The 18421-nt window shown below is 39.1% G+C and overlaps 1 protein-coding gene across 1 annotated transcript in view; it reads left to right on the top strand.

Moving 5' to 3' along the window:
- CHRNA5 (cholinergic receptor, nicotinic, alpha 5 (neuronal)) overlaps positions 1 to 16492 on the top strand; it is a 29204-nt gene extending 12712 nt beyond the window's left edge. Inside the window, exons 2-6 of the mRNA XM_008574533.1 lie at positions 3221 to 3372; positions 7854 to 7898; positions 9195 to 9304; positions 11222 to 12053; positions 15696 to 16492. Coding sequence (XP_008572755.1) covers positions 3221 to 3372; positions 7854 to 7898; positions 9195 to 9304; positions 11222 to 12053; positions 15696 to 15857 — 1301 coding nt within the window. The 3' untranslated portion in view covers positions 15858 to 16492. The remainder of the gene's footprint in view (positions 1 to 3220; positions 3373 to 7853; positions 7899 to 9194; positions 9305 to 11221; positions 12054 to 15695) is intronic.
- Positions 16493 to 18421: the final 1929 nt, after the last annotated feature.

The raw sequence follows: 18421 nt of genomic DNA on the forward strand, positions 1-18421 counted from the left end.
GCTGAGGTGCTGGTGTGGAGAGCAGCATACCAAGGTGGCCCTGGGCAGTGAGCCCATGGAGAACTCCTCAGGCCTGATTCTAGAGACCATTCTGTCTCCCTAGGCCTCTGGTCCTGTAATGGAAGACACAACCTCCAAGATTTCTGAAATGCCTTCAAGGTCTTTTCTTCCTTCTCTTGGCAATCCCTTGTTTTTGCACTAGTCTCTTTAGCCAACAGTTGTACACCATTGAGTTGTCCTCCTAAAAGTGCTTTCTGCTTCTCTACCACATGGCGAGGCTGCACACTTTCCCAATATTTAAGCACTGCTTTCCATTTAATTATAAATTCTGGCTTTATGTCAAGCCTTTGCCACCATAGCTCAGTGTAAGCGGTTACAAGTAGCCATGCAGCTTCCTGAATGCTTTGCTGCTTAGAAACTTCTTCCACCAAATATCCTGGGTAGATCCTTTAAGTTTCACATTTCATAATACTTTTGAGCATGAACAGAATGCAGCCAAGTTTCTTGCCAGTTAACAGCAAGGATGATCTTTGCCCGAGTTTACAATAAGTCCCTTCTCATTTACATCTGAGACCTCTTAGAATGGTCTTTATAGTCCATATTTCTACAAGCATTCTGGTTGCTACCACATAACCAGTCTCTAAGATGTTCCAAACTTTCCCTCATCTTTTTATCTTCTTCTGAGTCCTTCAAACTCCTCCAACCTCTCCTTAACACCCAGTTCCAGTGCTGCTTCCACATTTTCAAGTTTTGGGTTTTTTTTTTGACCAGTAAGGGGATCGCAACCCTTGGCACGGTGCGTTCTGCACCACGCTTAGCCAGCAAGTGCACCGGCCATCCCTATATACGATCCAAACCCGTGGCCTCGGTGCTGCCAGCGCTGCACTCTCCCAAGTGAGCCACAGGGCCGGCCCTTCAAGTATTTTTTATAAGCAACACCTCACTTCCCTGGTACCAATTTTCTATATTGGTCTGTTTCTGTTGCTTATAACAAAATACTTGAAACTGGGTAATTTATAAAGAAACAATATTGGGGCCGGCCCAGTGGCGCACTGCTACAGTGCACCTCTTGGGAGTGCAGTGGCGCTCCCGCCGAGGGTTCGGATCCCACATACAGACCGGCCGCTCACTGGCTGAGCGAGGTGCGGGCACAACACCGAGGGTTGCGTTCCTGTTGCTGGTCCCAGACTGGCACGGGCGCGACACTGAGGGTTGCGATCCGTTGCCGGTCACGAAAAAAAAAGACAAAAAGGAAAAAAAAAAAAAAAGAAACAATATTTATTGCTTATAGTTTCAGAGGCTGGGAAGTCCAAAGTCCAGGAAACACGTCTGCTGAGGGTCTTCTTTAGCAGTGACTTTCCAGCAATGCAGGAGTCTCACATGGTGAGAAATGGCAGGAGCAGAGAGAAACTCTCATGAGCTCTCCTTTTAAAGCCCTCAGAACCACACCCCTGACCACCATTATTATCAACCCACAACACCATTAAACCCAACTTTTCTGATTTCAAATGTCCTCAAGTAGCATAGCTCATTGATATATCTTGAATAGCCAGAACTGATCATTTAAGTGAGAAAATAGGATAATTTTTAGTTTTGAGAATAAGATATCAGTATGAAAAGATAATATTTTAAAAATATGAATGCCCCTTTTATGTTGTTCCTGACATATCCTTTACCCTTTGGCCCATCTGGGTACCTGCTCAAGCTTGGTAATTCTGTGCTCATACTTCAGGGAAGGGATGTAACGTGATAGCAGAAAGTGGAGAGAAGGAGTTCATTTTTGCCTTTTTGAGTTTCAAGAACCTGGGCTATTGTGGGGAACAGAATGGGCAATGGAACTGCTAGACTGTTTACCAAAGCAGCTATAGCATTTCACATTCCCACCAGCAATACCTGAGCGTCCCAGTTTCTCCATGTCCTCACCAACACTTTTGATTTTTTTAAACAACTTTAAATTTTTGGTATTTCAGAGACTATAAAATCTTTAAAGTAGGATTTAAAGAGGAAAAACGTTTCAATAATGCTATTTTAACTTGAAGCTCTAGTATTTATGGCTTTTAAACATTAAGACTGACTCTCCAGTATATAATCTTTTAATTGAATCTAGATATCTCCAATTCTGTGCATTTCAGCATGAGGAGACTTTTATGGGAGGCATGACACAAACTCTGCAGTATTTATGAATTAAACCAAGTATCTTAAACTGCTCAGGGCAGCAGGACATCAGCCCTTGAGGAGTAGGCTGCTCTATTAATGAAGAAATAGACAGTGAAAGAGAATCAGAGAATGGTTTTCCCCCAGCTAGAGTAACCAGATAGCTCCATATAGAAAACACGGTCGATTGTAATAAAAAGAGATTTTGTGAAAATGTTAATTTTCTGTCAAATTATTGCTTTTAAGTTAGAGAAGGACCTTCACTAGGTACTATAATCCCTATGTGTGTACTTGCTGATAAATAAGTCAGTGACATTTTTGTTTCAAGTAACTGTTTTTTCTTCATAAAATCATTAGTCTTGAGTAAATGTCATGCTTGAATTTATACATTTCATATTTCCTTAAGTGACCCCAGTCTAGACAACACCAAAACCTCTCATTTCTTCAGAGATGCTTATTTAAGCCCTGTAGAAGTATAAATGTAACCGTGATCCACAAATCTAACCAGACTTTGGCCATGGTATCTAAAACTTTTTAAATTTTGTCTCCCGCCTCCTTAAGACTTAGGCCCTAAAGTAGTTTTATACAAATGTGTAGCACACAAAGATATGACAAAGCTAAATAATTCATTCAATATTTATATATTTGTGTATTAAAATTATGCAAATTAAAGCATGATTATTTTACATTTACAGTTGATAAATGAACTTTCTTCAGTGTATCTGTTTACAAGGTTTGGAATTTTATGACAAGGAACCCCCCCAGCCTTTGCAATTTAAAGGCTTTTGTTACTTAGATTTTAAATCACTCTGCATTGAGTACTGATTGTTTAAGAAACTCAGCATATTTCCATAGTGAGTAATCTGATTTAACTAAGAATTTTATCTGAACCAGAATGTTCTTTATTTGATCAGAAATATTTGTATTAATATTTCATTTTAGAAGCTGTATTAATAATAGCCTAAATTATAGTTTGGTTCATTAATAATGCTGCACTTCTGTTTTAAAGTATAGGTATTTGGTGGGAGAGTAGCCAATAACTAACTTTTAAAAATTTGTTATACAGGATTGTCTGAACCATCCTTTGTTGCAAAACATGAAGATAGTTTGTTTAAGGATTTATTTCAAGACTACGAAAGATGGGTTCGTCCTGTGGAACACCTGAATGACAAAATAAAAATAAAGTTTGGCCTTGCAATATCTCAATTAGTGGACGTGGTAGGTGTGCATACTGTTACATACTCAGCTTCACGCAGGTCTAGTGAGAGCTATCGTGTGCCTAGGCCTGTGTCAGGCACCGAGGATTGCAAAGGTAAATGAGACACAGTCCTTGTCCTCAAGGAACTCACCAGGGAAAAATGATTATTATGCCACAGACATAGTAATACACCGTGTTTATATAATTTTATATAATTGTATGGTTTAGAGATTGTTTTATCTCATTTAGTAATTACAGTAAGTCTATTTAACAATTCAAATATATTAAAACATCTTATATTGAAGTTTCTCCTTAAGTGTGTTAAAAATATGATCAAAAAGGTTAAGAAAAAGTCCAAGAAGAGAGTCATAGATTCTTAGGACCAAAAAGTATCTCAACAGATCATTGTCTCAGTATCACACTTAAAACATTTCAGAGATTTTTTCCATGTGACATTTACCAGGGAAAGTAAGTTCTCTTGATAACCTGTTCTTATTATTAAGAGAGCCTTTCTATTTAAACTCAAAAACTCATGCTAATTTTTCAACTAGTTTCTTTTTGTTCCAATCACGTCAATCAATAATTATTTCCCTGCTGTGTTCCCAGAACAATCGAGTATTTATATATAAATATATTTTAAATAACATTTATAGGTGTGCCTTTATGTTCTGACTAGAGAAGCAGTGCATGATTTTTGTAGAGAATTTGGAAAGTGCAAAAAAATAAAAATTGACTGTAAGTCTACCACCCAGAGATGGCTAAATGTTAATAATTTGTTATATTTCTTGCCAGTGTTTTTTGTGTGTATGTTACAAAATTGTAATCATATTTTAGATATAATTTTGATTACTGCTTTTTCCCTACTCTTACATAATGAGTATTTTCCTGTGTCATTATGTAATCTTGAAATATAATTTTGATTGCTACATGATATTCCATTTATAATTTATTTAAACATTCTCCTATTGTTGGCAGAAGCTCATTCTCAGTTTTTCATATTATAACTGACAGTGATAAATTCGTACACAAATGTCTGGCTTTCTCCTTTCCTTAAGAAAGGCAATTAATGAATCAAAGGATATACATTTTTAAAAGTCTGTTGATATATGTCCCCTAATTGCTTCCAGAAAGGTCAGTGAATATATATGGACTGTGTGCTCAGCCCTTTGCTAGGCAATATGGGGAGATTTTAAATATAAATAAGAATAGGAGAGCAGAAAGTAAGTTAAGTGGGGCTTGCTCTCAAAGATATTTCTAGTTGAGGCTATTGCACATAAATGGTACAGAACATTACAGCACTAAATTGTGATGCCATAAAGAGCTGAGAATTTCAGAAAGTAAGTTAAGTGGGGCTTGCTCTCAAAGATATTTCTAGTTGAGGCTATTGGCACATAAATGGTACAGAACATTACAGCACTAAATTGTGATGCCATAAAGAGCTGAGAATTTAGATTTTGGTGACTGAGATTATCAAAGAAGGAGGGATAGAGAAGGTGGCACTTGAGCTGGCTTAATAGGAAGTGTAGGGTTTGACATGGCAGAGGAAAAAATACTAAGAAGGAACAGTATAACTGCGGGTACGTAAGTGATACTGAGCCTATTTGTAGCACCATTTAGATCAGAAGATTAGCGTTGGAAGCCCTGTTGCTTAGGAATGAATGGTCTGACCGCCACGGAGGCAAGGTGGAATCCTGCCTTTGCTCCTGCCATTTCTTCTACTTGGAGAGCTTTCCTACTGGCACAGCCATTTATTCTTCAAGCCTAAATTCTTTTGTCGGACCCTTTGTGAAATCTTTGCAGACTCCCTAGACAGTGTCTCCTCTGGTCAGTCTTTTGCACTTTAACACGGTGCCCATTACATGGACTGGTACTCACGTGCTCTGACGTTGCATCTGCAGAGCAGGGCGAGCTTTATTCCTTGCGTCTGCCCCAGAGCCTTGCATGGTGTCTGACACAAGAGACGCTGAATGGGTGAGAGATCTGATAGGCAACAGACCTGGTAGAAGCAGTACTTTGGGAAGATCAGTAAAACAGCCATATACATGGTTTTGTGGAGAGAGATTAGAAGCTTGAGAGGCAAGTTAGAAGATCACATAGAAAGAGGAACAGGACTTGACCACTGAGTGTGGAGGGAGGGGTCAACTTTCGAAGCCTAGATGATTAGAATGGAAGAGTGACAGAAATTGGAAAGAAAAAATTAGTGGTTATGGGAGTAGGGCAGAGAAGATGATTAGTTTGATTGTGAATTGAGATGTTCATTCCAAAGAAAATGTTCACTAGCCCTTGGGAAGTCAAGACTAGCTCTGAGGTGAGAGATGAGGCCAAAGATGTCAAGTTGGAATTGCTGGCCTGAGGGTGGCTGTGGAAAACTTAGAACTGATGAGTTTTTAAAGCTGGCAGGGAAAGCAAGAGGCTGATCCTTGAGGAACATTCGTAGAACGTGGTAGAAGGAAGGGTTAGCCAAGCTGAGAAGTTGAAGAAGTGTTGCTTCTTGAGAGAAGAGCCCAGAAAATGTAATGTCAGTGACAATGGGGGAAAGGGGACTGGAGTCAGGGAAGATGAGGGGCCAAGGGCCCTGGAGATTGAGAATAGAAAATTCACTCAATTGCTTCTAAACTGTTTTACGTTCCTTTTATCGCTAAGATCTTTCCCCCTCAACCCTGTAATCATGTTCGGTGGCTCTTCCTTGACCTCTCCTCAGATTCCTAGTTTATTTCCTACATGTTCTGCACTCTTTTTTAAAATCTCAGTGTTGGCTTGTTTGGATTTAATTGTTATGATCAGGTTAAAAAAAACAGTATTATTCTAAAACTTTTCTGCTGTACTTCTGTATAGATAACCTTTCTACATTTATTGTGGTTTCCTTCTGGGCGTCCCACATTTGTCCTCACCCAGTTTTAATTTTGTTGCATCCCCCGTTGTGCTGAGGACATCATAGATGCTCGGGAGATAGTTGAGATCAAGTAATTAGTGGCGAACCAGCACATCTTTGGGGCCAATTGCAAACTTATGGATTGTCTTTTTATCTGTGTTACTGTTGGAGATACTAGGAATTGACTGGGTCCTAACTCACAGAGAAAAATTTATGTGTCCACATTTTTCTAGGGGAGGTTTCCATGATTTTCATTAGATTCTCAAAGATGACCTACTGTCATGTACCATCATTGGTACATGTTTACCAGAACTTTCCTAATTGTTAATGCCTCTGTTTAGAACTTTTGCCTAATACGCATATTCTGATACAGGGATCAGCAGTTATTCTGGATGGTGTGTGACTGTGGTGTGGAACTGGTGGCGTAAGGCTTAGATTTAGGAGATTTAGTTCTAAAATCAATTTGACCACTAATTGGTGGTGTGATTTTAGGCAAGTCGCCTCACTGGGCCAGTTTCTTTATCTGCAGAATGAAGAGATTACAGTAGATAAAATCTCTAGGGCCTTTCCAACTCTAGTGTTTTAATCAAAGAAAATTGCTCTTTGGGATTGCAGCGTGAGAGGGATGGCATGCTATATTCCCCAGCACTCCTTCCCATGGAGGGACCTCATAGAACTGCCTTTGCCCCTAGTGATGGACTTCCTCCCGGTCTCCTCCTTTCTCCTGGGTCATTCACCCATTGTTGGGATGCGATAGGGAATGGGTAACCTCCAGTTACCTGGGCTATTTACACCCCTGTCATTTCCCCCCAACTGCCTCATACTTCTGTGGGTCTCTGGGCTTAGCATCGTGTCCTACACATAGTACTTGTGGTTGGTGATTACGATGATCTTTTACTGGTTTAGCTGACTCCAAATTTCAGTAAAATTTAATGGAAGAAATGTCACTTTAATTAGGCCGTGAAAATTCAGTAAAAGACTGGCATAGCAAAGATATGACAGCAGGAAGGTGTAAGTGACAAGTACCAAGGACTCCTGGTTCTCTAGAAAAGTGGGACTTAAAAGCTTTAGGAAATTGGCATTTAGTATTTTTCTCTACATAGCAGACCTGCAGGGAGATTCAGATTCTTGCCTCAGCAGAGGCAAATGACTACAAGGGATAGTGCCTCAGGAATGCACAGAAATACTGTGTTTCACTGATTCTGAAATGCACACTTCTCCACATTTGAGCACCTCTGAAATCAAGATGTGTCTTAAAATTAATAGCAGCTTGCAATTCATTGGCGGCTTTTCTTTTCCCTTAATGCTAAGCACATGAAATAATCCTGTGCTTATATCTTGCATTGCATCTTAAATTTGAGGAAATATGGTAGTTGAGACTGTGAACGCTAAATCTAAAAATGCCAATGGTATGCTTTAGGGTAGCTTATCTGAAATACAGAGTATGTTGAAAGGAATAATGTGAAATGAGGCTAGAAAAAAGATCTTTCCTAGAGAACTGGATTGATGAACACAATGTTGGTACTAAACGGAGACGAGTGTTTGTATAAAAATGTGAAGATTCTTATTTAAATATTTATTGTTTCTGTAACTGAAATAATCAACCTTATTTAAATTTTTATATTACAGGATGAGAAAAATCAGTTAATGACAACAAATGTCTGGTTGAAACAGGTATGTACAAAAGTCAAACAGGCACCCAACCAGTGAGTGGCACCACTGTTTTTGTTACAGGGCTTGTAGCACAAAGGGCCATGCGTATGTGGTCTTGGTGTATTGGCAGCACGCAGAAGGATGAGGGTAGATGGAGTTCTTGTATTCATTTAGTTAATATTTTTTGAGTGCCAGCTATGTGCCAGATACTGTTCTGGGTGCTGGGGAATCAGACAAAGATCTGCCCTCCAGGAACTTCATTCTAGTGGTGGCGGGGAGGGCGGGGAAGGAGGGGGAGATAAACAAGTTGTTTAGTGCCCTAGAGGCTGATAAGCTTGGAGAAGAACACATTGGGAAAGAGGTTAGGGACTCTTGGGGACTACTTATAAATAGGATAGTCAGAGAAAATGTCACTGAGAAGGTACTGTTTGAACAAAGACCTGGGGGAGAGGGAGCAAGTCAGGTGGACATCTAGGGAGAAGTGTTCAAGGCAGAGGGACCTGCACGTGCAAAGGCCCCGAGGCTGGGGTGTGCCTAGTGTGTGCGAGGATCAGCAAGGAGGTCAGTGTGGCTAGAGGGAAGCGAGGGGAGGGGAGCAGGAGATGGGGTCACATACACAACAGGAGTAGCGCCTCACAGGCCACCGCAACACTGTGGCTTTTGCTCTGAGTGAGATGGGAATGGGCCAGAACGTAATAAACTATTCTTATGTATATAGTCCCTTTTTAAAGGACTTTTTTTTCTGGGCCACCATTCATATGTCCTCAGCTGCTGTTAAATGCTTCCCTTTGTTTGTTCTTCATCATCCCTGATTATTATACCTACTACCCGTTCGCTAACCCCAAACTCCTAAAGGCATGTATGCTTTGCTTGGCGTGCAACTCTTAATATAATGACAGAATTGTTACTGCATGGAGGTTGAACAAGGTGTTTAAATTTGTGGAATGTGTAATAAATCCAACTCCCCTTTGCATGGACCAGCCCAGCCAAATCAGGTGACAATACAGGTGGAAAAGGATGTTTCCCTTGGTGCTCATGGCTTCAGGTCCTGGCTGTGGTCAGTGGTGGGAGCAGAGGTGCTGAGCAGAGCCATGAATGCATCCAGCTCTGGTCCTCAGCCGTATCTCACAAGGACGAGCCACCGCACGAGGGGACAGGGTTATGCTCTAGTGCTCGTAAGAAAGACATGGAGGTGAGTTTTCTCTATTGGAGGTAGAGATGATTTCTTATGTAGAATTTCTGGGTTTGACAAAGAGTCTAGTTTTCACTGTTTTCAACTATTTTATTGAAATTGAGGCAGATTTCTTTGTTTTACAGGAATGGATAGATGTAAAATTAAGATGGAACCCTGACGACTATGGTGGAATAAAAGTTATACGTGTCCCTTCAGACTCTCTCTGGACCCCAGACATTGTTTTGTTTGACAAGTAAGTTATATTCTAAATATCATTTTATATTATCGAAAGAAAACACTTGTATCACTATCAGGCACTAGCAGTTTTTTCTCCCTTTTGAAAATTGTTCAGCTATAAATGACATGATCTTACATTCTTTTGTTTCATGAACCTACAAATAGGTTCTGTGGGTCCCTTCTCTTTCTTGGTGGTGGTGTTTTCTGATCGTAAAAGTGTTCTCTGATTTCTAAAATTTGTAAAAGACTTGGGAAGTACAGAAAGGTGTAAGGAAGTAGGGAAATCACCTATAATCAATCCCATTATCCCCTCACTTAGAGACAACCACTGGTATTAGCTTACACATATAGTGAACTTACTATGTGCCTGGCAATGTGCTAAGTGCCTTACATGCTTTAGTTCATTCGGTTCTCACAGTGACCTCATGTGCTGGGTAAGATGACATCTATTTTTACAGATAAGGAAACGGAGGCCAAGGGTGGTTATATCTTGTCCAAGATCACACAGCTCACATGTGGTGGGGTAGGGGTTCACACCAAGGCAGCCTAATAACATCTCCATTTACCCTTTTATTTACTGGACTATGTATTTGGTGGACGTCTGGTTTTTTTGTTTGTTTTTTGGTGTGTTTCTTAAATAGTTGAGGTCATATTTTATGTTCAAATGTATAATTTTAATTTTGTTTTAATACTATATTGTCATTTTCCCACGATGAGGAATGTTGAGTTAATTCTTAACTCATCTTTATAGTCATCCTATCTAGATGTGCTTTGAGGATTTCTTTTCTTTTTTTAAACTTGGGGGAGGGAGAGGATAATTCTGGGTACCAGTTTCATGTTTTTCTAGAACCACCTGAGGGCAAGTCTGGGAGTCTGTGCTTATCATAAAGAACTTTGTCTTAACTGCAAGAAAGCATTTGGGGCCGGCCGGTGGCGCACTGGAGAGTGCGCCGCTTGGGTGTGTGGTGGCGCTCCCGCCGAGGGTTCAGATCCCATGTGGAGACCGGTTCCCGCTCACTGGCTGAGCGTGGTGCGGGCGCAACACCGAGGTTTGTGATCCCATTGCCGGTCCCCGGTACGGGCGCGACACCGAGGGTTGCGATCCTGTTACCGGTCAGTAAAAAAGACAAAAAGGAAAAAAAAAAGAAAGCATTTGGCATGAGAACAGAGCAAACGCCACACAAAGGTATCTTTAATTTTTTGAAACCTTTTACCTCCATGCTCTCAACACATAAGGGGTGAAGAAAGCTTTTAAGGTAACATGATGCCGCTTCCTGGAGCATCATTTTACTCTCAGTAGTTGAGAACATTTTTATATTAAACATGGATATATTACAGAGTATTGTGCAAAAGTCACATGAAGTTGAAGATAAAGAGCAATATTTCAAAGCAATCTTTTGTTGGTGTTGCAGCTTCCTGCTTGACCTCTCTATAGGGGGGGAGTTTGCTTGATGGGAGAAGTTGAGAGGCACTGCCATCTTTCATGGCCACACCCAGCTTGGTGCCAATGTTCTTTTCCTATCAAAGGAGCAAGTGGCCAGTATTTGTGATGGAGGAGGAAGAACGCTGTGTGGGGAGTTTAGGAATGTGGATTCAGGTTCTGGGTCTGTGCATGCCCACTGTATAAATAGCCTGATTCTATTTTGTGTGTAAAGTGAGGCCTTTCCAACCACTAAAATCTTGGGGTTTTGCGTAATATAGATTTGTCAGTCCTGGAGTAGATGGGAAAGAAAGGGTTCCATTCCAGTAAAGTTAGATATTTAAGGAAGATGTCCCTAGAGCAGGGTCCCCTATGTGTAGCAAGTATATCTGTAGTAATTTAAAAATTATTTCATGCTGTCAGTTATAAGCTTTCTTTTATATTAGGCTTGTAAAATGCATCCTTGGGCTGTTTAATTTCTGCATCATTACTGTCCATGTGTGTGTATTTTAGTGCAGATGGTCGATTTGAAGGGACCAGTACGAAAGCAGTCGTCAGGTACAATGGCACCATCACCTGGACCCCACCGGCAAACTACAAAAGTTCCTGTACCATAGATGTCACATTTTTCCCATTTGATCTTCAAAACTGTTCCATGAAATTTGGTTCTTGGACTTATGACGGGTCCCAGGTTGACATAATTCTAGAGGACCAAGATGTAGACAAGAGAGACTTTTTTGATAATGGAGAATGGGAAATCGTGAGTGCAACGGGGAGCAAGGGAAACAGGACTGACAGCTGTTGCTGGTATCCTTATGTCACGTACTCGTTTGTAATTAAGCGTCTGCCCCTCTTTTATACCTTGTTCCTTATTATACCCTGTATCGGGCTCTCGTTTCTAACTGTACTTGTCTTCTATCTTCCTTCAAACGAAGGTGAAAAGATTTGTCTGTGCACTTCCGTACTGGTCTCTTTGACTGTCTTCCTGCTGGTTATTGAAGAGATCATACCCTCCTCTTCAAAAGTCATACCGCTGATCGGAGAGTACCTGGTGTTCACCATGATCTTTGTAACACTGTCCATTATGGTCACTGTCTTTGCTATCAACATTCATCACCGTTCTTCCTCCACGCATGAGGCGATGGCACCGTGGGTCCGTAAGGTATTTCTTCACAAGCTTCCCAAACTGCTTTGCATGAGAAGCCACGCAGACAGGTACTTCACCCAGAAAGAGGAAACCGAGAGTGCTGGTGGACCAAAACCTTCGAGAAACACATTGGAGGCTGCGCTGGATTCCATTCGCTACATTACAAGACACATCATGAAGGAGAATGATGTCCGTGAGGTCTGTGACATGTTGTATGTACAAATGCAGATCTGCGTCAATTCTAAGTCCAAAAGGGGCCTCAATGATTTTTGGCACAGTAAACAGCATGATACTTAAGACTAAGCATGGATTGAGGGCCAGAATTGTTGACACACTTTTCTATGAAAGATCTTTACTAAAATCTGTTTTAGTTAAAACTCCTGCAAAATGGGGCACCTGGACAAATCTCTCCTCTCCATTTCCCCCATCAGCATATTGGATGACTCTAAAGGAAATTTAGTGTTATGCATTCTAAGGAATAGTAATCCTGTCATATGTTTTTTGGCTCTGACATGATGAACTGTTTTAATTTTATCCTCAGTAACTTGGTTTCTGAATTCTGTGGTAATCTGCAGGCAGAACTGCATTATAATTTATCAAACATTTTATTTTGTAAAGAATGAGCCTAATGTAGGCTTTACAAATATAGCCAAAGCATTTTTCTAGAATAAATCTTTTTGTTGTTTATTTATAAGAGAATGTTAGAGAAATTAAAGGGAGTAAGGGATTCTTACTCTTATTATACATTGAAGTGTTCACATGAAGCTTAGTAATAGGGCTTAGTATGCTTAATTTACTCAAAAACAAAAAGTTGCTTAAAACTTTATTATAGAAAAATAACTCTTACTAGCTCCTTATTGAAGGTTAATATTTAAAATGCAAGAATTAAACACAAATACATTTTATTAATGTGATCATACTGCCCTGGGTTTTCTTTCAAAACATAAAATTTCAATCTTGTCACTGCCCTTCTCTATTTTTATTGTGCAATATTTTTAAACCTATAACTATAGTAATATTTTCATAATTGAATTTACTTTAAATGGTCCCATTAAAATTATGTAAATTCTAATTTTTAAAGATTAAGTGAAAATTTTCCCACAGGTATGGGAAGCAGACCAAATGAATCTGATGAAGTAACAGTCTTTCCCCAAAAAGGGACATTTGATGTATACTTTTTAAAAACTTTTTTTTTTTCCTTTGTCTTTTTTCGTGTCCGGCAACAGATTGCAACCCTCAGTGTCGCGCCCGTACCGGACCAATAACAGTCTTTCCCCAAAAAGGGACATTTGATGTATACTTTTTAAAAACTTTTTTTTTTTCCTTTGTCTTTTTTCGTGTCCGGCAACGGATTGCAACCCTCAGTGTCGCGCCCGTACCGGACCGGGGACTGGCAACGGGATCGCAACCCTCGGTGTTGCTCCCGCGCCTCGCTCAGCCAGTGAGCAGGAACTGGTCTGTATGTGGGATCCGAACCCTCGGCGGGAGTGCTACTGCGCTCCCAAGCGGCACACTGTAGCAGTGCACCACCGGGCCGGCCCTAAAAACTTTTAATGCTTATGGATTTGTAAAATTTCTATTTTGCAGTAGGGTAATTAAATGAGTTTATAACATCTGAAGCTATCAGTGGTGACTCAAAAAATACATACATTTGTTAGATTATGATTTAGACTGAGATAGAATTTAATAAATGTCTACAAATTATTGAAGGAGTCAGGGCTTGTACTACTAGGACCAGGAAGTGGGTTTTATTTTCAGGGGAAAACTAAGAAGCAGAGAAGTAGTAGAGTATTTACAATACCCTAAATTCAAAATTATCCCACAACTTGGGGCACAGTTCCTGTAGAGGACCCTGTGTTCCACAGAGGCTCCAGGAGTGAGGGAAGCCTCTGGTCAGAGAACTGGCCTTGTAGAAAGGGGAGCCCTGTGCTCAGTGGANTACATTGAAGTGTTCACATGAAGCTTAGTAATAGGGCTTAGTATGCTTAATTTACTCAAAAACAAAAAGTTGCTTAAAACTTTATTATAGAAAAATAACTCTTACTAGCTCCTTATTGAAGGTTAATATTTAAAATGCAAGAATTAAACACAAATACATTTTATTAATGTGATCATACTGCCCTGGGTTTTCTTTCAAAACATAAAATTTCAATCTTGTCACTGCCCTTCTCTATTTTTATTGTGCAATATTTTTAAACCTATAACTATAGTAATATTTTCATAATTGAATTTACTTTAAATGGTCCCATTAAAATTATGTAAATTCTAATTTTTAAAGATTAAGTGAAAATTTTCCCACAGGTATGGGAAGCAGACCAAATGAATCTGATGAAATAACAGTCTTTCCCCAAAAAGGGACATTTGATGTATACTTTTTAAAAACTTTTTTTTTTTCCTTTGTCTTTTTTCGTGTCCGGCAACAGATTGCAACCCTCAGTGTCGCGCCCGTACCGGACCGGGGACTGGCAACGGGATCGCAACCCTCGGTGTTGCTCCCGCGCCTCGCTCAGCCAGTGAGCAGGAACTGGTCTGTATATGGGATCCGAACCCTCGGCGGGAGTGCTACTGCGCTCCCAAGCGGCACACTGTAGCAGTGCACCACCGGGCCGGCCCTAAAAACTTTTAATGCTTATGGATTTGTAAAATTTCTATTTTGCAGTAGGGTAATTAAATGAGTTTATAACATCTGAAGCTATCAGTGGTGACTCAAAAAATACATACATTTGTTAGATTATGATTTAGACTGAGATAGAATTTAATAAATGTCTACAAATTATTGAAGGAGTCAGGGCTTGTACTACTAGGACCAGGAAGTGGGTTTTATTTTCAGGGGAAAACTAAGAAGCAGAGAAGTAGTAGAGTATTTACAATACCCTAAATTCAAAATTATCCCACAACTTGGGGCACAGTTCCTGTAGAGGACCCTGTGTTCCACAGAGGCTCCAGGAGTGAGGGAAGCCTCTGGTCAGAGAACTGGCCTTGTAGAAAGGGGAGCCCTGTGCTCAGTGGATAAGAATAAAGTTTTTTAGTTTATTGTAAAATGTCCAAGTAGTATAAATATTTTAATTTTTATTAAAATATACTTAAGTAAACTACTTGTAATATATTACCAGTTGATGTGTAAATGAACAAATTTTGTAATGTCTTTTAAAGCTTGAAGAGGCTATATTTGTAAGACCATCGAGGTAGTATCTGTCGCTGAACTGAGTACGGGGTCAGCCTGCCCTCTCCTTGTGGTATTCTCAACCTGCTCCTGGCTCAAGCTGGCTCCAAGGCTAGCAGTTCTGTCCCTGTGAGTTTAGATTAAAATGGTCCCTAGGAAATCCAAAAGTAAATAAAGTGGGTGAGGAGAGGGAGAGAAGATTGACGGCTTTCTAATGTGTATTACTCTGAACCAACTTTTAATTTGGCATGAAATTAACCTCAGGCTAGAGTCTTAAAAAACTAAAATAAATAAGTGAACACTACTGGGCAAGAATAAGGAATAGAAATTATATAGTAAGAATAAAGTTTTTTAGTTTATTGTAAAATGTCCAAGTAGTATAAATATTTTAATTTTTATTAAAATATACTTAACTAAACTACTTGTAATATATTACCAGTTGATGTGTAAATGAACAAATTTTGTAATGTCTTTTAAAGCTTGAAGAGGCTATATTTGTAAGACCATCAAGGTAGTATCTGTCGCTGAACTGAGTACGGGGTCACCTGCTGTCTGGAGGCAGCAGTGGGAGGCAGAAACTGATTTGGCCTCTAACTCACTGTATTACATTTTAAAATAGGTATACAATTTAAAATTATGTATTTAATGTGTTTGTATTTTTTTTTTTTTTGTAACAGGTTGTTGAAGATTGGAAATTCATAGCCCAGGTGCTTGATCGGATATTTCTGTGGAGTTTTCTTCTGGTTTCAATTGTTGGATCGCTTGGGCTTTTTGCTCCTGTTATTTATAAATGGGCAAACATAACAGTACCAGTTCATATTGGAAATGCAAATAACTGAAACTTCCCAAGGGGTTGAAGTATGAATTGTTACCAAACATATATCTTGTGGCACCTATAAAATTAGGTAAATGTAAATTGTGTTTAAAATTTGATGCAAGCCTTAACAGATTAACAATTGCTAACATTGGTTTATCTTAATAGATCGTCCATTAGAACATCTGCCTGCATAACTGAAGTAATAACTGATGGAATAACATTTAATCTTCTAAAAAGAGTAGCAAAATATTATCCAAAATGTACCAGTGAAAACCTAATGTTTGTATCTTGGCAAATAATACTAAATTCATTATCAACAGTGAAGTTAATCAGTTCATCTTTTGATGAACTTAACTGTTGTGCTGGAAAATTCCAATTGTATTTGAAGACTGATTTTTAAAGCTTTCTGTGCATTTGGTAAAGGTATATGCAGGTACTTCAAAAAATTCATGGAAAGATTGGTATTATCTTTTAATTCTATTTTTCCACGAACTTTTTGAAGTACCTTCATACACTTTAAATTCTTTCTGTCCTGTATTCACTGAGTAACAGCTAATCTTTAGTTTAATATTATACTGCTATGTAAAATAAGCTGACAACTTGATATAACTTATGTGATCCTGCTTTTCTATAGTGAACGTTTTTAATAAATGATAAATAGGAATTGAGACCTCCTTTAAGGCTTACTTTATTCTCTGGATGCTTAAGCTGAATAATTATTATAGTAACTATTTTTATAGCTTACTTTTCATTGTAAAATCACAAATAGACAATTTTGGTGAACATGCAGTAGCAATCCATAACATCAATTTCAGTCACCTTGTCCACATTTCCCACAATTAATAGAACCATCTTCCGCATAAATTGTGGTAGCATCTCTTTATCTTTGATCTTAGAATAGTCTACTACAATTATATAAATCCTATTTTAAAAACGTGTATGTCTAAATCATTCTGTGAGAAAACCATCTTCCAAGATTAAAGATGGTTTCCTAATTTGGCATAAGCACCTGTAAATGTTCAATTTTCTCTTTTATTCCAGCAATTACAACAATAGAATCTTAGAGTTGTAAAGGCCTTTGGATGCAATCTAGTCTTAGCCTATGACTAGTACAGTATATATTATTCAATACAGCAGAATGTATCACAGATGAAACAGTTAAATTTCATCTCTAAATGTCCCTGATTCAGCTCTGACCAGGAAGAAAACACCAACAGAAACCTTGTATTCGATTTAAAACTCTTAGCTATTGAGACAACAAATGCTTTATTTATTTATAGTAAGTAACCCATCTAAGTTCAATTTGCATTTTACTGTAGGCAGGTGTTTAATGCCATTTAATGAGTGAAAGTCTGGTTTGATGAATTTAAATTGCCTGTTAGCTATCTTAACTTGTACATACCTGATACCTCTTATATCCTCGTTATAGTTAAGATTTTTATATATAAATAAATTTTATAGAACTTTTCCTTTTGGCTCATTGAAACATGAATCACAGTGGGCTAAAATTTTGTCAGTTTTATTTTTGCATAGGAAAAACATGACTAGTGAGAAGATTCAAACGGTTTGTGAGTCATCATCTCTGTCAGTGATTATTCAGATTATGAAGTGTAGCGTGAGATGCTCTCTTAACGACAATTACTAGGCACCAATAAAAACAATAATTTGTCTAAAGCAGTGCTTCTCACCCAGGGGCAATTTTGCCCCTGAGGAGACATTTAACAATGTTTGGAGACATTTTTGGTTGTCACAACAGGCAAGGAAGGTGTGTCGTTGTCATCTAGTAGGTGGAGGCCAGGGTGCTGCTAAAGATCCTACAATACATAGTGTATACACACACACCCCCACCCCAACATATACTTAGCCAGCCCAAAATGCCAGTAGCGCTAAGCCTGAGAAACCCTGTTCTAAAGGTTCATGCCATGGTTTGAATGTCTGTGTCCTCTCAAAATTCATATGTTGAAACCTAATCCCCAATGTGATAGTGTTAGAAGGTGGGGCCTTTGGGAGATGATCAGATCAGAAGGGCAGAGCCTTTATAAATGGGATTAGTGTCCTTATAAGAGACCCCAGAGAGCTAGCTAGCCCCTTCAGCCTGTGAGGACATAGCTAGAAGGCACCCTGTCTGAGGAAGAGGGCTGTCACCAGACACCAAATCTACTTGTGCCTTGATCGTGGACCTCCTAACCTACACATTTGTGAGAAATTTCTACTGTTTATAAACCACCAAGTTTTTGGCATTTTGTTATAGCAGCCCAAACAGACCAAATTCATTAACAGTGAATGTGTGACTAGGCATCATCTTTCATGGTACAATAATTGAGAACTGTACAAGATAAACAGTTGAGGCCCTCTGAAGTGGAAGTGTGGCCCTTCGACTCATGAAGAAAAGTAAATAAGAAATGCGCACTAAGACATGGGGGTGGTAGTGGGGTATGGTTGAAATAGTATAAAACAAGGAGATTATGGGCTAAGAAACACCATTGGGAGATCTGTGGTAATATTGAACTGAATGGACTCTCATATTTCTTTTTTTCTTTTTTTGTCTTTTGTCTTTTTCTGTGTCCGGCAACGGATCGCAACCCT

This window comes from Galeopterus variegatus, unplaced genomic scaffold (genome assembly GCF_000696425.1).
Source record: "Galeopterus variegatus unplaced genomic scaffold, G_variegatus-3.0.2 Scaffold1059, whole genome shotgun sequence".
NCBI classification, from domain to species: domain Eukaryota; kingdom Metazoa; phylum Chordata; class Mammalia; order Dermoptera; family Cynocephalidae; genus Galeopterus; species Galeopterus variegatus.